Source organism: Cryptotermes secundus, unplaced genomic scaffold (genome assembly GCF_002891405.2).
Source record: "Cryptotermes secundus unplaced genomic scaffold, Csec_1.0 scaffold15, whole genome shotgun sequence".
Classification (NCBI taxonomy): domain Eukaryota; kingdom Metazoa; phylum Arthropoda; class Insecta; order Blattodea; family Kalotermitidae; genus Cryptotermes; species Cryptotermes secundus.
The window spans coordinates 373,671-395,021 of NW_019721514.1; the positions used below are offsets into that span (position 1 = coordinate 373,671).

General features: G+C 41.0%; 1 protein-coding gene across 5 annotated transcripts in view; it reads right to left on the reverse strand.

Moving 5' to 3' along the window:
• Positions 1 to 21,351, reverse strand: part of LOC111875389 (E3 ubiquitin-protein ligase RBBP6) — a 90,498-nt gene that overhangs the window by 44,029 nt on the left and 25,118 nt on the right. For all 5 annotated transcript variants that reach the window (XM_023871610.2, XM_023871608.2, XM_023871611.2 and 2 more), the window contains 8 exons: positions 20,747 to 21,028; positions 16,898 to 17,110; positions 16,357 to 16,494; positions 13,072 to 13,264; positions 9,643 to 9,915; positions 6,491 to 6,552; positions 3,458 to 3,568; positions 2,650 to 2,734 (listed from right to left, as the gene is read on the reverse strand). In XM_023871610.2, coding sequence (XP_023727378.1) covers positions 2,650 to 2,734; positions 3,458 to 3,568; positions 6,491 to 6,552; positions 9,643 to 9,915; positions 13,072 to 13,264; positions 16,357 to 16,494; positions 16,898 to 17,110; positions 20,747 to 21,028 — 1,357 coding nt within the window. The remainder of the gene's footprint in view (positions 1 to 2,649; positions 2,735 to 3,457; positions 3,569 to 6,490; positions 6,553 to 9,642; positions 9,916 to 13,071; positions 13,265 to 16,356; positions 16,495 to 16,897; positions 17,111 to 20,746; positions 21,029 to 21,351) is intronic.

Genomic DNA, 21,351 nt, shown 5'->3' on the forward strand with positions numbered 1-21,351 from the left:
ACCTAATATGTAAATTTTTGCATTTTGCTGACAATGAAACCATCAGTAACTTTACAAATTTTTCCAGTAATTTTACATCTGAATCAACAATTTTCAAGAACTATATATCCCAAACCAGGACATTTTAATTGACAAAACACTGGCGCTTTGGATAGGCCATCTGTCTTTCAAACAGTACCTCCCTCTCAAAGAATCCAAATTTGGAATTAAAACTTAACAAGCTGTATGACTCCACCACAGATTTATGGGCCTTCTCTGTATATATAGGCAAGGATATAAAACTTGACTCCTCCTTGATCAGAGCTGACACCAGTAAAACAGTAATTGTTCTGAAACTGGTAGAACCTATGCTGAAACAAGGCAGAACTGTGTGGATGGATAATTTCTATAATTCACCATCTTTAGCCAAGATACTGAAAATCACACAAAAGACAGTGTTGGGACTTTTAACATGAACTATAAGAATGTGTCAAGAAAAGTGAAAAACTACTAAAAAAAAGGTAAAATCATAGTACACCATTCTGGATCTGCTTCTGTCATAAAATGGAGCGACAAAAAAATCATGACTATCATCTCAACCTATCACAGTCATGACATCAGGACCGTTCTAATTAGAGGCAAGGAAGTGGTCAAACCCATTTTGGTGTTAGCTTACAACAAATCAATGATATGGGTCTATTTGAAGGACCAGCTGCTTCATTCTTACTTGACTGAGAGGAAGCAAATGAATAAATGGTACATGAAGCTATTTCACATGCTCTTGAACACCTCAATTCTGAATGCGATGATAAAATACAGGAGTAACACAGGCAAAAGAATAGATCAACTGTCATTCAGAATTCAGTTAATTGAGGGACTTTTTGCTAAATATGAGAATGTTGTAAAATACAGAGTGCCAAGTCAACATACGAGGGGGGACCCAAAAATAACCGGAAACGACCTGTTGCGCACGCATGCTTTGTAGTTACGAGTTGTACTGCTAGGTGGTGTTAGCTGGGGGTCTCCCGCGACTGTTAGTGAGCTGGCGTCAGTCTGAGTTAAGTGGTTTGTCTGTGGTGCTCTGTTGTGTGCGTTCCTGTTTCAACCCTTTGGCGATTAGTGAGATGGCCGACCAGAAGGAACAAAGAGTGTGCGTGAAATTGATGAAGATCATCGAAAGACCATTGACCAACTTTCTGAGGAAACGAACATCTCATGGAGCACGGTCCAGCGAATTTTAACCGAAGGTTTGCACATGAGACGGGTGTCTGCAAAATTTGTTCCTCGCTTGCTCGGAGATGACCAAAGAGAAAACCGCGTGAATGTTTGCCGCGACTTGAAGAGTGAAGTGCAGTTTTCCCTAACAGAAAGCAAAATTTCACGCACACTCTTTGTTCCTTCTGGTCGGCCATCTCACTAATCACCAAAGGGTTGAAACAGGAACGCACACAACAGAGCACCACAGACAAACCACTTAACTCAGACTGACGCCAGCTCACTAACAGTCGCGGGGGGGCCCCAGCTAACACCACCTAGCAGCACAACTTGTAACTACAAAGCATAAGCGCGCAACAGGTCGTTTCCAGTTATTTTTGGGTCCCCCTTCGTATGTCAGACAACACAGTCCTCTGCCTAACAGAATGACATCTTATAAGCAAGATTGCTCCACCTGCAAAGAAATCAAGACTGCAGAAATGGTATGTTGTGTGTCAGAAGCGTGGGAAGGACACTGTGTACTGGTGTGACACATATGGCATGGGACTCTGCAGCAAATGTTTTTGAGACTACAACACCCAGCTGAATACAATACTCTTGTTCATAATTCTTATAAGCTTACTGTGCCAAACATAATTTTAAAGTAGTTTCGATCAATACTACAATTCTACATACATTTCTGAATGTAGTGTGAAAATCTGAAAAACAGAACTCCAGTTTTTCCTGATTTATTACACTTTAAGTGAAACGTTGCATTCTCTGCTTTATGTTTAATATCCTCTGGCCCAAGGAGTGAGCAGGAAATTAGATGTCCTGCAGTGGTGAAGGGTTAAAAAGTGAAAGCAACATACACTGATCTGAGTGTGTCAGTTCTGCTTATATGCAACATCGATCTAACCGCGTAATATGCTTCATTATTCTTTGAAACCAAATGACTGATATGGTTTCTTCAGTTTAAATGATTATCAATTTGTAAGCCAAGGAATTTTGTGTTTACTGCCTACTCTGTATATTTATCACTATGTCCAATACTTAATGGATACCATACTGAATCTTCTGTTATAAATTTTATTACCTTTATTTTATCTAGATTCAGGGTCAGCTTGAAGCAGGGTGTCACTATGTTGCATGACAACATCCATCTCCACATGGCCCATGCTGACCATGACACCCTACACTCCATGCAATGGCAATGGCAATCTGTCACTGTGTGATTTCCTAGTATTCAGAACCCTTATGAATGCACTAAAGAGCCATGGATTTGGGTTGCAAAAAGACATTAAAGTTACAACTATTCTACCAGCAAGCCAGAAAGTTCTTTGAAGAGGGCCTCCACTGACTGGTACATCACTGGGTTGCCTGCCTCAGTACCCTTGGCTAATCTTTTACCCAAAACAATTCCTAAATTGCAAGCCTCACATTTACATGTCATATAAAATTCTTGTAGAAACTCACCCTGCCTGGTTCCCATTATGGATACTTCCTCGGCTAAGTCCCGGTGGTAGAGGCTGATGATGAATGTGAGTCCCACGATACCCACCTAAAACAATAATAGGAAGTGTCAATACGGCAGCAGTAAGACACAATCACACTTCGTCGTGTAACAGAACAGGACACCCACATGATCACATGTCACCACAACTCTAGAAATATGTTATGCCCTTTGATGCAGTCAGGGCAGCTCAGTAAACACAGTGACTACATTAGCGTCCATTTGTCTATAATCCGTCCAAATTGCAACACCTTTTATTTTTCACTTCAATACGCTAACACAACATGTTTCGGCCTCAAATGACCATCTTCAGGTGTTTTTTTTACAGATATTCCATTAAGATTGTGTCAAAATTGTGTCGAAACTGCTACACTACTTCACTGTTCTAATTCATTTTAAAAACCACGCACTGTGGTCTTCTTTTTATTAAAATAAAAATTAATTTTATCTCATTTTAATTAAAAAGAAGACCACAGTGCGTGGTTTTTAAAATGAATTAGAACAGTGAAACAGTGCAGCAGTTTCGACACAATTTTGACACAATCTTAATGGAAAATGAGATAAAATTAATTTTTATTTCAATTAAAAAGGAGACCACAGCGCATGGTTTTTAAAATTAGTTAGAACAGTGAAACAGTGTAGCAGTTTTGACATGATCTTAATGGAATATTTGTATATAAAAAAAAAAAAAAAACACCTGAAGAAAAACTGGAAACTGGTTACATGTGTACCAGGTTTCTGGACACTTCACTCATTCTGATGTTCACTTACCATGCATTATCCTTCCCCGACCCCTGTGATACCCCCGGAATGATCCTCGTACCAGGTGTCCATCTCTGTCCAGATCTGCATAGTGTGTAGGTCTGGGGCCCAGTGGTGGCCCTGGAACACAGTCGAAAGCAACATAAGCATGAGTATGCAGAGCCACATTGTAATGTTCCCACCTCATGACTCAAGGTATGCGGGTTCAAAACCGGCGGAGGTCGTGGAATTTTTAAGGGTGGAAAAATTCAGGGAACAAGTCCTCCGGGAGGGACTTTAAGCCATGGGTCCCGTGTCGTAGATTTACGGCACGTAAAAGAACCTCATGTCTCTAGGACACCCCTGAGCAAAATTAGGCAACATTTCCCGCCCAAGTAGTTTCCAATTCCTCTGGTAGATGGGGGAAGTATTAGGTACCACTACCAGAGGAGGGGGGACCTCTCTGACAGAAAGGGACTATTAGATACCACTGCCAGAGGAGGTTGGAACCTCGCTGGCAGAAAGAGGCTGATAGTAAGCACCAGTACCAGTAGGGTATGGAGACAGTAGAAATTACAGGGGGACGCACAATGGACCACTAACCGGTCTAAGTGCACGGGGAACCCACCCCCTCAATACGGAATACGGAATGTTGAGCCACATCAGTATCTCCAGCTATTTGCATCTGTGGACAAAACAAAATCTGGAAAAGAAGCTTCAAATAAAAACATAAATTTAAATTTCCAAAAATATCTCTGAACTTTTAAATATTAGGCAAACAGAATGTCATTAAAAATTAGCAAAGTGCCTGGTCAGAGACGAGCACCTAACATAAGTCAAAGGATGTGATGATGCACTGCCTGGTCAGGGCTTTTGCACACTTCATGAAATGGTGATAGATGAGTATGGACAAATGGTAGAATGATAACTGGCAAGGGAAAACCACAGAAATTCAGAAAAAAAAACCCCTGCTACAGTGCCACTTCAGCCACTGTGAGTCTCCAATGAGTCACTAACAACTGAATCCAAGCCTTAGCAGTGAGCTACTGCATAGCCACCTATCACACATTAGACAGAGAGCAACAATTGCTTGTTAAACAATTTTATGAAGACCTAAAATGTAGAACCATCGGACAATGAAGTGTACATGGTTGGGTGCATTTTGAAGGCAATTTTCTTGCAGAACATAAAACCTGCCACACAAAATCTATATTCAACTTATGGCGCCCATGGTGATAAGAACAGAATCACTTAAGTCGGACATTAAAAACTCCGTACAGTGATACAAGCATATCTAAAAATTTTATGAGACATTATTTCACACATTAACAACAGACACAATAATGGTGCAAAATTTGAAGGTTATATCTGATACATACAACAAAGGTTACACTAGTGGCCATTATAAATTGAAACAAACAACTAAACTGTTAACTCTTTATTTAAATTCCAGCTGGTGTAACCATATTAAATGAAGCATTTGAGGGAACACATTTTAATTATTTATTTATATTTGATGAGGATATCACTGAACAGAAGCAATCCAGGTCATCTTCATGGAGCCAGTCCTCATGGTGGAAACAATGACAATATACAGTATCTACAGTGTCATGAAGTATCCAGATGTCATGCTCTACTGTCTAACACCATGCCCAGCACTGCTGGGTGTCATGGCCAACACACTCATGAGCAATGGAAATGCACTAAGTGAGATACTGAGTGTCGGGTCTTGACCAGTCCTATTCAGTGACGCCATCAGCAGCTCAAGACTGTGTAGTGTCAAATGGTAGAATGATTCTTATGCAATGAACTGGATTGGACATGGAACGAAGCATTCATGGCCCAACTTTACAACATTGCATTTCCAACAAATGATGCCATGGCACTACAAGAAGTTCTGGGAAGAAGACATTACCTATTTTCCTTTGATACAAAATGGAGAGTGGGAAGACCAAGGTTACAATGGGAAGAATGTGTGTGGCAGGACATAAGAATTTTGGGTGTAAAGAACTGGAGGAATGTAGCATCGAATAGAGAAGAATGGCGAGCAGTCCTGAGGAAGGCCAGGGCTCACAGAGGGCTGTCATGCCAGTGATGATGATGATGATGATGATGATGATTACAAAATGGACCATGTAGGGGGGGAAACCGGGTGGGGGGGGCACAACAACTAGCCAGTATTAGGAGGGGGGATGCACAAACAGCAAGGTGATCTCATAAGCTTCCTTTTATTTTTTTTTTTCAAAATTAGGGAAGTAGGCTAAAAATTACTAGACAATGCACAATGAAATCAAAACTGCCATACCAGAGATCTCATTGAAAATACGGGGAGCTTTCTTCCATAAGGGTGCCTGCTCAAGGCATAATGTACCCTCAGAGATGTTTTAGACAAGACTAATAACCCAGCATGTTCTTAAAGTGGTGGGGGGAAAACATGCAATCTTGTTCAGTTCTTCCCAAAGCATCCTGACTTATATTATAAACTACTTCATTCCAATCTGTAGGATAACAATATAAGAACCATGTTTTCAGACATTTAGTCAAAATCCACTACATCACACATACTGATTAGATTAACTTGGGGTACTTGTGTTAAACCCTACACAGCCACAGATCAGCCTGTTAATCAATTAGTACAGTACTTCTATCAACAGATGGTATTATATTTGACACACCAATATTTAGAGGTAAGAACAGTCTTTCAATTAAATACTTCTGTGGCTATTTGACGACAGCCATTTCTACACACATACATACACATGCCTTGTTTCTTGAAGGTAGTTCTATTGAGGGAATTGGCAGTGAAAGGGTTAACCAAATGTAATCTTTGCTATAACTGCCCAAAACTTATTATGAATTTTGAAGGCCCAGTTTTCATTCTTTATTTGTAGAAAGGTTCAGAAGCCTAGTAATTCTGTAATATGTGATGCTGCACAGTCTGGTAGAAAGCATCATTCCATAGGAACATGCTGCCCTCAACTGGCTAGCAAAGAGAAAGAAAAAAAGGAGCTGGAAGTGGGCCTGAGCCATCAGCAGCTTGAACCAAAGTCTGTAACAACTCACCTGTGTCATGATGGTAGGAAAGGTGACCATGTTCAAAGTGAGAACCGCGTGGGGCAAAGTTCCTAAAACACACAAATGTTTTGACTGCATTACAAACTTTTAGATTAGACGTGTCTCTGGTCCATTAATTTACATATGGATTATTTACCACACACTGGCTTCTGGAATGTAACACTACTAAATTTCAAGGTATACTTGTAACATTCTACCAAATTAAATGGTGCCGCATCTCAGGAGACAATAATCGACACAGTCACAACCATAAAAGCCTCAAATCTCTTGAAAACAGTTATGTTTACAGAACCTTTTCTTCCGTTATCAACAAAACCTGAACTCCATTTCATTAGCCAAACTGATTACAAGCTAAGTCCACACAATTCTGCAAACTGAGAGAATACTTCACTCTTCCTGATACCAGAATATTAGGACAACACATAATGCAGACCTGTGAATTACATGTAGTAACAGTTAATACATGTTGGTCAATGTAATTCTTTGGGTTTCTTTTGCTTCATACAAGATTAACACCAGTTGTCAACAAGCAGATTAGAAGCTCCTGCCATAAGCTCTCCAACAGTAGAAACAACGGTAACGGTGTTGCAGCCAATCAGAAAGCAAACGGACAAGGTACAGTCAAACCATGACTTAACAATCTACCAAAGCAGCATCAACCATTCTCCACTGAATGACACAGACTTCATCTCATAATATCACAAGGAGATATAAAGGGTTCAAAATGTACAGCCCACCTGACTGGCTGTTTCACTCAATCTGAGAAAGAAATGTACTGTTTATAAAAAGATAAAACAGTTCCATCCAGTGTCACTGGTGAAGATTTTTCTTATTTCAATTCTTCATGCCCTTACATGTTTCTGCCAAAGCTCCCATAAAGTATACTTCAGCCAAACTGGTAGAAATATAACAAGGTACAAAGAACACATAAGAAACATAAGACTAAACAAAGACGAATCGGCATTTGCCCAACATATACTAAACAAATGCCACCAGTATGGACCGATGACAGTAATCATGGAAGTGATTGAGAAAGCCAAAAAAGGAAGCATCATGAATATAAAAGAAAACTTCCATATATATATATATTGTGACATGTTGCGAAATCTGAGCCCCCCCCCCACACCAGCAGTGACGCGGTGGGTGAGTCAGCGCTCCCCTCCCACCCCTCAGCGGTAACGTAACGCTCGCGGTAATAGGCGAGTAATAACCCCGCAATGCGCAACGCGCGGTGACGTCACGAGCGGAGCCGAAGAGAGCCGAGCGGAGCCGAAGATAGCCGAGCCCCGTAACCTGGCAACTACGCAATGCTAATCAACAGCGGTGATGTCACGCTAGCAACAGCGTCCTATGCTATACGCCACGTCACACTAGCAACAGCGCAAGGCTATATAAGCGGACCCACAGCAGTGTGATGATGAGTTGAAACATAGCAGCCTGCGAGTGTGCGACAACTAAGAAGTCAGCGAGCGGAAGACTTATTGTGTGCTTTCCAGACATAGTGATTGCTGTAGTACAGTTGTACTCGAAGTGTGTATATCAGGGAGACTTGTATAGCTCCCACGTTATTAGTACGTGAAGACAGTGTTAAGAGATTTTGTTGTAGGGTTTGTAAAGTGTGGAAACCCGTAATATTGTGATCATTAATTATAGCCGTTATTTGTAGATTGTTCAATAAACCAGTTAACGATCTACGGCGTCTTCGGTAACGAAACACGTTACGATATATATATATATCGCTTTAATAAACTCAACAAATTGATAGGAGAACAAAAACACACAAAGGAAAGTAATAACCAATATAACATCTTCGACCTCATAATACAACATCAGTACACACCCACAAGAAATATAAATACGCAGCACAACACAACCTATAACAATAAGAACAACACAGCACGCCACGAACAACCATAGGACATCAAAGGTAGGACAAAACAAAACTCCTTAAAAAAACAACAATAGGGTTGCTGAAATATTACAATACCCATAATAGATTTGCAAAACCTTCTTCTCAAGAAAGACAGGCGGCACAACTTCGGCCCTTGTCAGGAGAGGTGATAAGAGAGAGGACATGAACCTATTTGGTTTATAAATTCTAACTTAACTAACAAAATTAAAAAATAATAATAATAATATATCAAGACAGCAGCTGTAGTTGTGAAAACTTTGGATTTTGTATCCATTTGTGTATTGTCAGCATTGTATGTATATATATTTTAACACTCAGAACACCTATTGTAATAGTGGTTTCCAAACTGTATCGATGTCCCTCTGATGATGGGCTCTAAGGACCGAAACATGTAAGGGCATGAAGAATTGAAATAAGAAAAATCTTCACCAGTCATACTGGATGGAACTGTTTTATCTTTTTATAATATTATTAGTGTGACAGACCAGAATGAAACAAATAAAAAATGTACTGTTACTGTCATGGGAGCTGGAAGCAGTAAAGCCATGTCACCTGACCGGCATGTGCTTCTCATTTGACTGAGATATCTAGGCTCTTCCTCTATTTGGCACTGTTCTGGAAACTGGTGAGTGGATACTGATGGTAATGGCCATCCAAAAACTATACAGAAATTTCCCAAAAGGTAACCATAACTCTGTAAAGCTCTCATGTAAGCCGAGTTCAGCTCAGCGCACTTCAGTGCAGTATAGAGCAGACATGAAGTTCCTGAACACTATGAGTTGTGAGTCCGTCAGTGTTCAGGCAGCCAGTGCAGTCCACTGGTGAGTTAGCAAGCCAGAGTACTTAAGTTAGTTCTCAGTTCAGTGGCCCAAGAGAAGACAAAAGAACAGGTGAATGCATCAAGTGGCACTACATAGGATACAAGGTTTTCACAGTGGTGGTTATGAGGGGTAAAGTCTTCTGGGATAAAATGCTGAGTAGTCTGTCGACAGTCAACAAATGTGTAGGATGAACATATCGCTTCCATCTTCAGGGCAAAATAAGCCAAGCAAGACACCAGCTTGTACACCAGTTACAAATGGATATAGAACTTAAACAAATAAGAGTACTGATTTGAAAAATGCTTTGATTTCTCAACATAATCTCATGTACATTGAGGCACTTGTCCCATCATTTCACAAGCCCCTGAAAACACCACCATAAAATTCTATGTACTCTGCAGGCATACCTGACTGGTCCATAGGGATGTTCACCCCTGTATGAGTGCGGGACTGGCATTCTGTGTTGGAATCGTGCCCCGAGCGTCTCGATAGGTTGTGCTGCTGGCTGTGATGGTTGTGGGATGGCTGCAGGTCCGGCTGTAGCGGTGAACGGCGGCTCTTCGCCAGGGGGGAAGTTGGGTGGTGGCACAGACGTATCTGGCAGAGGAGCCGACTGCACATCCTGGTTGTGTTCATCAATTGTTGGCGTGCCAGGACGCTCCTCCACTGATCGCCGTGGACTGAACAAAGCAGAAATATAAATTAACTTGGCAGACACAAGAAACACTGTTTTCAAGGACTATCGGTATACATGACCTCTGCTCCTTAACAGGTTCTGAATATTCATTAACCATTTGAAAGCTGAAGCTCAGTGAAATATATGAGAAATCAGCTCCTACCTCATAGAAAATACCCTCTATCTTGTAAGATTTGAGGCTTTCACGGCGGTGACTATGAAGAAAGCAGTCTTCTGGGATTTGGCACCGTGTATATGTGGTGCTTTACCGTTTCTCACGGTGTTGTCGCTTGCAGATTTCTTATACTTTTTCTTCTACCCTGAAGATGGGGGCGATACGTTCCTCCGAAACGTCGGTTAACACCACATATACACGGTGCCAAATCCCAGAAGACTGCTTTCTTCTACCCTCTATCTTCATTACAAAAACAAATGATTAATGCTGTTTAGGGAAATAGTCACTGCTCATTCTGGGAATCATATGAAACACACAAAACATTCTACGGGAAAATGAAGAGCTTCTCAGTGGCAAGGCATGTGCTATATGTAGGTACCTCTAAACAGAGATCACAAATGCAAGACTGCAGTGCAAGCCAAATCTGACTCTGCCCGCGCCCATGCACGTACACCATCTGCACCTCAGTAATGTGAACCCGTACATACCTCTCTAATTCAATACTGCAGTTACACTGGCTTGTCATTATCAGTTAGTGTCACTGCTACAATTTATTACCTGCTTCAAATGGTTGTTTTCATCATTATACCACATTCTGACAGTTGTGCTAGTGTTGCTCTCACCTTGCATATCTTTGGATCTGCCACACTGGTATTATGAATTGCAGGAAATCAAAAAGAACAAATTTGGGGTGTCTAATGGCAAAACATTCATTTCATCAAAATACTTTTAACTGATTAAAAGGATGCTGACTCTATAACAGGAACTGCACTGCAGGTTTTATGCAGTCTTCAGACATAGGAGCTGGGATAGCTCAGTCGGTACAGTGACTGGCTATGGGCTGGACACCCAAAGGGTTGGAGTTCGAGTGCCAGTAAGGTCAAGAATTTTCTCTTCTCCACATTGTCCAGACTGGCACTGGGGTCCACCCAACCTCCTATCCAACGGCTATTGGGGGCTCTTTCCCCAGGGGCAAAACGGCAGGGGCGTCAAGGTCACCACTCACCTCCAGTTAGTGCCGAGGTCAAGAAATTGTATATCTATACATCCTCTCCCCCATACGCCTTCATGGCGTTCGCTTAATTAGTTAAGCACAGGGACAACTTTACCTTTACCTCAGACTAATATTATTGAGGGGAGAAAATAAACTATAACTGAAGATGAAGTTATATTACAGTTGAAGCACACTATTACAGCACTCTACTCATTATCTGGTATGTATGGAAATTGGGAGCCTGTCAGATTCTTAAGATTATTGGATGCATGACAAAAACTCTTACTAAAACCCAACACAGAGTCAAAACAAAATGTTTTCATTTTAGTCCTAGTGTGGGAGTATTCCTATGCAACAGAGCAGACCGACACACTGTCATGAGATCAGAAATCCAACTACCCTGTACCATACTGAAATGCATGTGGGAGGACGACAGGTAGCACTGCCAGTGATGGCTGGGAGAACTACTGTGCAGTGGGCGAACATATCCACATTGTAACTTTTTTTGGAGTCATTTTATAGAAACAGCAGTTTATGCTGAAATGTTTGCTGGTGGCATGAGAATTCTGGATGCTTGGATACCAAATAAACTGAGTTCTATCTACTGGGATATAATGCCATGTAGTCTGTTAAACACTAAATGACATTTCAGAGGCACATGTTGCTTCCATCTTCAGGGTTGAAGAATAAGTGAAGAAAGAAAACCAGTGTGAAGCAGGCAGCAAGCGGGCTCTGCTGCTCTACACAACATAATACCACAGAAGATAGCCTCCTTCATAACCAGTGCTACGAAAACCTCAAATCCCACACCACTGTACATCTACTGAAGAAAAACACTAAAAGAACTAAACTAAAAACAAAACTAGGTAGTTTTAGTCCGCAAGCGAAATATATCGACTGAGCAACCGCCGCTTGTCGGCGAAGTTAGTGCCAACTTTAGCAGATAGAAGGTGTTGTGTGGTCAGCACAACATATCCCCACAATGGTTAATATCGGTTTTCTAGACCAGAGCCGCTATTTCCTTGAAATAGTTCCCCAATTATCCTCACGAGGCTGAGTGGACACTGTTCCAGACCCACTACTTCTCAGAAAATCTGGCAGAGCCGGGAATCAAACCCAGACCTCTGGATTTGTAGTCAGGAACTCTTAACTACTAGACCACAGAGGCGGTCAATACTAAAAGAAGAAGTTTTAATTTGATTCCTATTACATTCAAATTAAAGGTTAAGATAAAAATGTTTATAGAGATCAACCCACTGAATATAACACAAGCTTGAAAGCCCCATCTTCCATACAAATGTTATATTTTAGCCTCCTGTTGCACTGATTTAAGTCCATGATTTATTTAATCCGTCTTGCAGTGCATACACTCATTTAACTCCTTCTCTCCCTCGCACTACATGTTTCGGCATAATAATGCCATCTTCAGGTGCTTACTTATCCACGTCAAACCAGTTCATTGCATGCCATGTTCACACATTAAAATAACTAAAATATGTATCTATCATATACCTTGTCAAATGTTAAAATATTAAAATTGTTCAGGATACCACATCGCTACGTCGCCCCTCACTACGTCAGTCACGCCCATTCTCCTTTGTTGGAGCACTCCTTCACTATCTTGTGTGTTGTGCTTTTGTTGTTTGTTCCATACAAATGTTGACAGATGACAACAAACACTGTGATAATATTCATGTGGCAATGCATATTGCCTCACATACATAATCCATCTACTCTATAAACCAGGGTACACTGTACCTTGTGTAGGCAACTTCATGGAAGAAAAATCCTCTGGAAGTGTGTTTCAATTTCCCAGTTGTGGTTCATGAATATCAAACATAGGCCGAAAATAAAATTTTTATGATATTGATGATATAATGGCCTACATTACCAACTGATGATAGACGAACCACTGTTCCAAGAGCAGATAGCTCTTGCTACCAAAAAAAAAAAAAAACCATCAATTCCACCTTAATCAATCAATCACTCACCCTGATGGCTGTACAGGATGTATCCCAGGCATATGCTGGGGCTGCTGAGCTGCTGGTGGCGGATGTTGTCCTTGTGATGGCTGAAGTGGTGCCATATCATGGCCTGGAGGCATTACCCCAAGAGACAGAGGCACTCCTGGAACACCAGGAGGGGCTCCACTGCCTTGCATGGCTACAGGAGGCCCAGAAACACCTACACAACAGCATGCACACGAGAGAACACTTTCAGAGGTGCCTTAAGAAAACATTAATGCTCATACATTATTTGCAAACTTTCAGTCCTGTATTCATTCTGTACCCCCCCACATATATCCACAATACTACTAAAGCAATCAGCACTGCATACATACATCAACATGAATTAGCTAACTGCATGGAGCTGAGCCCTTCTTGAGAAACCAACAGCTGCTTAGCCACTCAAGAAATTTCCAGCATTTTATAGAACCCAAAGCTTCATCACTGTGTTCACAACAGCCGACCACTTGGCCCTATCTGAGTCAGATGAAAGCATTCCACCCTCCTGTCCTATCTGCTTATGACGCATTTTGATATCAGGAGCTGAGTTAGCCCAATCAATACAGAAACAGGCTAACAGATGAACAGCTAGGGTTTGAATCCTGGCCAGTGCAAGAGACTTTTCTATACTCCACAACATCTAAATTGGTTTTGGGGCCCACCCAGTCTCTTAGCCAGTAGGTACTGAGGAATCTTTCCCCACCAGTAAAGCAGCCAGAGCGTGAAGCTGACCACTCACATCCATCTAGTGACAAGATCAAGAAGAGTGGAGCTATACTTACACTCCCCCTCCATAACTTCATGGCATACTGCCTAATAAACTTAGCATAGGGATAACTTTACCACCTCCTTTTTCAACCTTTTTACCATTTTTATATTATCCTACCACCTATGCCTGGGCCTTCCTATTGGTCTCTTTCCTTCAGGTATTTCTGTACACACTCCTCTTCCATACATGCCATATGCCCAAGAGAACGAAATCCAAACACCCAAGCAGTGTGTCATACAAGCTTGCAGTTGGAAATTACAATTTCATAACTTTAGCTAAAGCACTCCGTGGAAAAACAAGTAGCTCAGAAATATAGCCCTGAAGATTTCTTCTGTAGAAATCAACTTTAGCATCCTGCACATCATTTTAAGTAAATACAGTGGCGTACCCCATCTAATGTTCCTTAATTTAAAGTTCTCCCTCACTTAACATTCAACTTCAACAAGCATAAATCAATCAAATTAGGATTAATTTTTCTAAGTTCAACATGCAAGTCAACTAGAGGTTTCACAGCAAATGGTTTAGGTGGTGAGACAATAATGAAATGGATCCATTAGGAAAAATTCACTTTAACATCCGTTGTCGTTGTTGTTGGTGTTTTTGATGGTGATTTATTTGATAATGCTGTTAGTATCAAAATTATATAGCACTGAACAGTAGGATGAAGACCTAGTAAGAAACCTGGAAGAGAACAGCCGTGGCCCTATCAATGTACTATCATACCATTTGCCTAGGAACCCTGAGGAAATCCACAACAAACATAAAGTCAGGAAGAGCTGGTGTTAGGTTAAGATTCAAATGAGATTTTCCTGACCAGAGTTTGCAGCATTAACCCCATGCCAACTTGCCTGGTACTTTAGAACTTGAAATAAAGATGTAAACAAAATGAATGTCACATTACTTCTTTAGCATGCTTCATGTGAGGTATTAAAACTCAAGTAGTTGGGTTAAGTACAACGTATCTAGTATCGAACCATGTAAACTGTTAATATGATATGATAAAGCAACTACAGTCCATACCACCAGACCCTGCCATTCTCAGCACAATGTGTAGTGGATGCAATCGATTCCACTAACAGCGATAAGGAAAGTAGGGTTCATATGAATGACAACATAGCCTTAGTTCAGTGCATCACTTTCCATCCCTGCCACTGGCCCATCGCTTCTCCCCACACTTCTCCTCACAAGCAACACAGTGACTGAGCCTAAAACCACAGCCTGTATATATCACTGTGTGGACCAAATGGGAGGGGGGGGGGCATGTGCTAGCAACTCACACCTCATTCTCCAAGCTTCAACAATCCCCATTCTTCTTTATTATTCTCTTTCCAAGAAATGTGTTGAATCATCCATTAGCATTAGACCTGGAACATTCTCGAAGTTTTAACAAGCACAAAACTCTGGTAGCAACATTCAGCAATGCAGTGTGAGGAAAGTGGGTCAGCGAGTGGACCGATTTGGTTCAGTTGAATGTGAGCTTAGAAGCAGCATGCAGCATTTGTGTGTGGGAAAAATGGTGTGTACTGTTAGAAGCAAGTTGGTGGGTACAGGAAGAGAACAGTACAATGGTGTATAGCGAAACACCCATAGACTAAAAATGCTGAAATCAAGACAAGCCAAAAACAACTGCTCCAAAACTAGGTAAATGTTACTACTATATTCTGCTGGCCAAGTAAGATATACTGCACTAACGTTTCAAAAGCCAAGCACAACCCGATATATAAAATTTAGGATGGAAGTGTTTAGATGTGTCCATGTATATCTGTAGGGATATCAAATGCAAGACAGTATGTGTATTGTATATCAACACTTATTGAAATTAATGTATTACTCCTTAACCTATTTTTCAAAGAAGTTCCTTTTCATCATAATTGACAAAACATTGGAAGTCTTCTACATTTATAATTTAAACACTTTTTGGTGGTCGTCAAGGAACCAACACAACACAACTAAAATTTGGCATTCTTTTCATGTTCATGTGAGATATCTGAGTAAGTGATAAACCCTACAGATGAAACACATATCTCTGTGAGATAACTCGCCGAAACTGCAAAGACATTAAGTGTACCATTTTTTCAGTAGTAATACTGTTAACCCGAAGTTGAAGTATGGCTGCCAGCACTGTTGAAAACAGATTTTAAATCCCCTATTTCATGATTATAAACTGTTACCCACAAAACTACAATATGGCCACTGTCAACCCTGTGCTAGGAAAAAGTTTAAAGTCCTAATATCCAAGTGATAGGGGTTAAATTGAATCTGAGGTTACCATGGAAATTTTAAATCCTGTCATCTTATCACACCATGTAGCGTGGTAGGTGGATATCACTATTCCTGCCAAACACTGGTAATCACACACCAGACTAGCGTCATAACCCACTAGACCACAATGCTGCATATTCCCAATTACCCATGCATGATCATCCAGTTTGTGACTCATCCATGTGTCTTGTCAGTCTCTATTAATTAAAGGATGAAACTGAAGACTGAACAGAACTCACCTGGAGGTTGAGGAACAAGTTGCAAATGTGGATGTCCCTGTGGACGTACAGGAGGTCCTCTCTGGGGATCCTGAATGCGAACTGGTGCAGCCGCATGTCCAGCATCTGGCAGCAGCAACGGAGGTCCTCCATGTTGCACTGATTCAGAAACAAATGTATAAACAATTCAACAATCTTGATGTTTTGCATGATGCATAACTGCTACCTATCTACCAAACCACACTGCGTCACATCTCAAAGCCCAGCAACCTTAATACATGCCATCATGAGAACTGCAATAAGTTCTTGCTTTTGCGCAAATTTAAACTGACTCCACCTTCTACACACTTTTCAATACAAATATATACACTGTAAACATAACTTATCTTTAACCACACTGCCTGATATATCACTGCTTTACCAATTACCTGAGAATATGTAATATATGACACTTTAGTCTTACATAACACATCCCCATAGCAATTACTACTATGTGAGTAGGACCAAGGGCTCAGCCATTTAAGCGCTACTCTTTAGACACATTTCAAATAATGACAAATACCTGGAGGTCCATGAGATCCCGAAGATGACGGCACAGCTGCAGGTGGCACTGACTGTGGTTGTGTCTGGAGAGGCTGTCGAATCACAGGCCCACGTTCCACGTGTGATGATCCCAACACAGGAATTGTACTGGGCACCGGATGGTGCAGACGTGGTGGGTGAACAGCGATACCAGTTGATGTAATCACTTCCACCTTCACTCCTTGCATGTCACCTGAAACACAACAGGAGGACATCCACAGTCACTCTCATTAGGGAACCAACTGTGACAAGAACCAACTACTTACTCTTCAGTCTGGACAATTCAGTCACAAACTTTCAAACCTACCTGTGCCACAGCACTCTTTGGCATCGAATTGACAGCCAGTTTCACGAAACTAATAGTATCACCTAAGTAACAGAGCAACAGGACCAATGGCACAGTAATGTTCATTTACTTTTATGAAGAACTGATATCCTGATTAGCCCAGCTTCATCACTGGCTCATCACCAAGTTCACTGTAATACTGATCAACAATTCAATAAAATAATTACATTTCAGTACGGAATACCTATACAGGAGAGCCAAGACTACCCATACAACTACCTGCTAAAAATACAAAGGCTGCTTGGGGAAAGTATATGCAGCCACACAGATAAAAAGGCAGTACTTTCCTCACACAACTTTCAAACAACAGATACATTTCACATGAAAGCTACTCCTCCTCTAACCATGGGTATGCACGCTTAATGCCATCTACTGACAGAAACGATGCATTAACTGCAGGCCCATTTCTTTGACTGTAGGAGCTTCAAGTACCCCAACCAACCTCGTCAGTATAGCGCGTGCAGAGGGCTAAGCTTAACATATCCTAACTTAATCCCTAGCATTAACCATTTCCGTTTGTCACCATGTCGATATATAATCGACATGGTGACAGTACTTCCACGGACGAATGTTGATATATGATTGACAAAGCTTCTTCAGCCTTTCTCCAATCACATGTTGTTATCAGCCACTGTATTTTGTGCCAATGCATTCGTGAATATTTTGACTGTCTTCTTCTGGAAGTCATTATTTGAATTTCTTGAGGAATGAATGTCATTTACATATTATGGTGTGTCACATGTTAGTGGAATGCTTTTATGTTCAGCCGACCCACAGCCGTATGGATTGAAGAAACTAGATATATTCCCATGTGATGCAGATGATGAATACAGCAGTGATATGCTAAGTGAAGAACTTAATATTCCTGTCAGCCCATACATAACAGCTGGGAAACTGATGGTTCTCTAAGACATACCAGCTTTACAAAAACGTAGTCATACATTCCGTTTTTGCTACAGTCAACTACAGAAGGAGACTTTTGTGCACTTCTGAATGCATCTCAAGTGTAACCAGCTATTATCTGTTATTGCCAAAAACATTTTGAAACAATTTTTTCTTTGCTCAACATAATTTTCACATAAATATTTTAAGTGTTTTTGACATATTACACAAAATGAAATGTACCAAAATGATGCCATGCATACACTTGCTAACTTGTTTGCAATGTTCTGAGGAACACTGTGTATAACGGTACACAGGATGCTTACAGCCAGTGTCATAATACAGCAACAAGATGACACAATGGTTCAACGCAATTACTAAATGCTGTACAGTGCGGAAGTACAGTAAATGCTCACTAATCTGGTTACAGTTAATCCAGATGTCGGATAATACCATTAAATATGGAAGATGAAAAATTCTGTTCACATATGAATACATACTTTAACCCTTTTGCGCGGTGATTTAAATTCCGCGGCCGTCTCTCCGGCGGTAATATATTCAGCCGGCCATTTAAATTTTGCTCGAAAATGATTTATTCATCATTGTTCTTAAATTCTATGAGATAGGATCATGAAACTTTCAATAAAATGATCTTAAATTGTGGTTTTATAACCTTGCCTTATAATATGAGCGCCCGTTATCTCGGCAATGGAAGCAGTTGGTTTAGAATTTGAGCAGTGTATCGTACGCCTTGAAGCATGAAACTGTCACTAAAATGATCTTAAAAGATTGTTTTATAACTTTGCCTTATAATATGAGTGCCCGGTATCTCGGTGGTGGTTCAGAATTTGAGCGGAGTGTTGCACGCATTGAAGCATTCTACTATACACAGCGCTGACTCACATCACCATACCAGTACTGCGTATCTCTCTCATCTGGCTATTTTTCCGTAAACAAAACATCTTCTGTGCGGCCTTGCCTTCCCCGTGGGGGGAATATAAGAAGAAATGTCTCTCCGTGAGTCGTATTGCTAGCCAGGTCAGCTGTAGTAAATTCAACGTTACGAGTTATCATAACAAGGGTTTGTTGCTATGCCTTTGATATTCCATCCATTTTGGCGGCTGTAGATGTCGTAGGGGTGACCACAGAATTCATGAAGTTATTCTAAGAACTGTCTGGTATGTAGTGAACGAAAGCAGAGCTTAGCTGGCTCAAAAAAATATTTATGGTCATCCCTCGAAACGACCACCAAGGTCAGTACGATAAAATGGCGTCAACTGGAGCGATAATGAGTCTTTTTCCCTCCCCCACACACATCCGTATCGTCTCAGGGGGTGACCACAGTGTTCTGCCTTAAATTGTGGCGTTTTTCTAAGAACTGGGCCTTTGTACTGTGCGAAATCAATGGATCATGCGAGAAAAAACTTATGGACATCCTTTATTCTAAGAATTCCAATTGAGTGTGTTAGAGTGGCCAGTTCAGGGCAATATTATTTATAAACATCACGTCTCTACTGTTTATATCTTCAAAGCAAAGAAAACACGCCTTTCATAACAGCTTGAACGAGGAACCTCTACCAGAAGCAACAGGAACTTTGCTGCAAGACAGGTATATGTAACGATGACTTGGCGCAGATAAAGTCGTGTCTTATTTATACTCTGTTCTACTGACAACAGGCCAGCGAAAAATCTAACAATCTACAGCAAAACCATCAATTATTATGGGCGTTATAACATAGGTGTGCAGCTGGATGAAACATACACGTCGAACCCCCCCAGACGATTTAAATCCCTGACGAAACATACACGTCGAACCACGGCAACGGGTTAAAAAAAAAAAAACAGGCATTTATATGCAAGAGTGATTAGAACAAGAGGACTTTCAGACAGTGTTGAGCGCAGCTGGAGAGACTGAAACCAGGCATGAAAATATCAAAGACTGGCTTCTGCTGGATGAAGGAGGGTTATTCAAAACGAAGCAGATGCTTTCAGATGCTAATAATAAGACATTCATTTCACAGTGGCATCATACATACCGGAAAGAAACACTTATCTTCCAATCCACTATGGCCACATGTCCTATGAAAACAGCATCTACAAAGCAGAAGGTACTGTGTCATTCAGTACGTAAAGCAAAATTCTGTTACAAGTGTGCAACCGCAGTTTCATGAACACAACCAGAAGAATCCACCAAAGGCACTGAGTTACATGTACTGAAATCAGTTTCAAAACAAAAACCACATCTGCGAGGGAAAGAGTTCCAAATATTCCTATGTCACTGATGAAACCATGCACCATGCGAGGGCAGGGGGGGCCCTCAGCATTGATGTCTCCCGTGTAACTTGGGGACACTGTAGTGAGTCTCTCTGTAAGAAACTTGAAGAGATTCTCCATCAGTCTGTTTGACTTACATGAACATTATGCAAAGAATTTAACTTCTATGATTTTTTAAAGTGTTTACTTCATTCTGAATTACTCTGTACACACATACCCAAAGCTAAGGCCAAGCCTCCTAGAACTCTCCAATTCTCTGCAGGCAGGTATCTGCACACAATGCAGGTAAGACAGAAGGTGACTGAACACACAGTAACTCAAACAAACCTGCAGAAGCTTCAGTGAATTCACACAACGTTCCTGAAGATTCAGATGGTATCTGCTGCATTGGTGGTGGTGCCCCAATAACCTGTACGGGCTGTCCATGAGTGGGGTGTGACGAGCATCGGGGCTGTCTCATGCTGCGTTTGTTGTAGCCCGTCTCATTCTTGAAATTATTCACGTTGTTACGAAGAAAACGGTTTGGTATAAGTGTATCAGGTGAGACATCCTTCTCTTTGCAATCTGGACACTCGTGATCCTCGGATTCAAGCAGCACCGTGCGGATACCTGAATTATAAAGATCTTGCTTACATCACACAACATACCACAAGATTTATAATAAAAAATTAAAACCTCCCTGATGAATAAAGGGTCCTGTTCATTTAACAATTAAGAAGTCACTGACCTCAACATAATAAAGGGTGGATACCCGGATGTCTATTCCACTTACTGCTTTTAGACACATTTTTAGGAACAAACAAGCTTTAAAAAAAAAAAAGCAACCACCAAACCATTAAACAATGCTGTCAGTTACTCCTACTGTAAGTTATAGCAGTGGTTCCCCCCCAGATTTTCAGTTTGCTGAGCAACTAGATGTCATGATACGAACC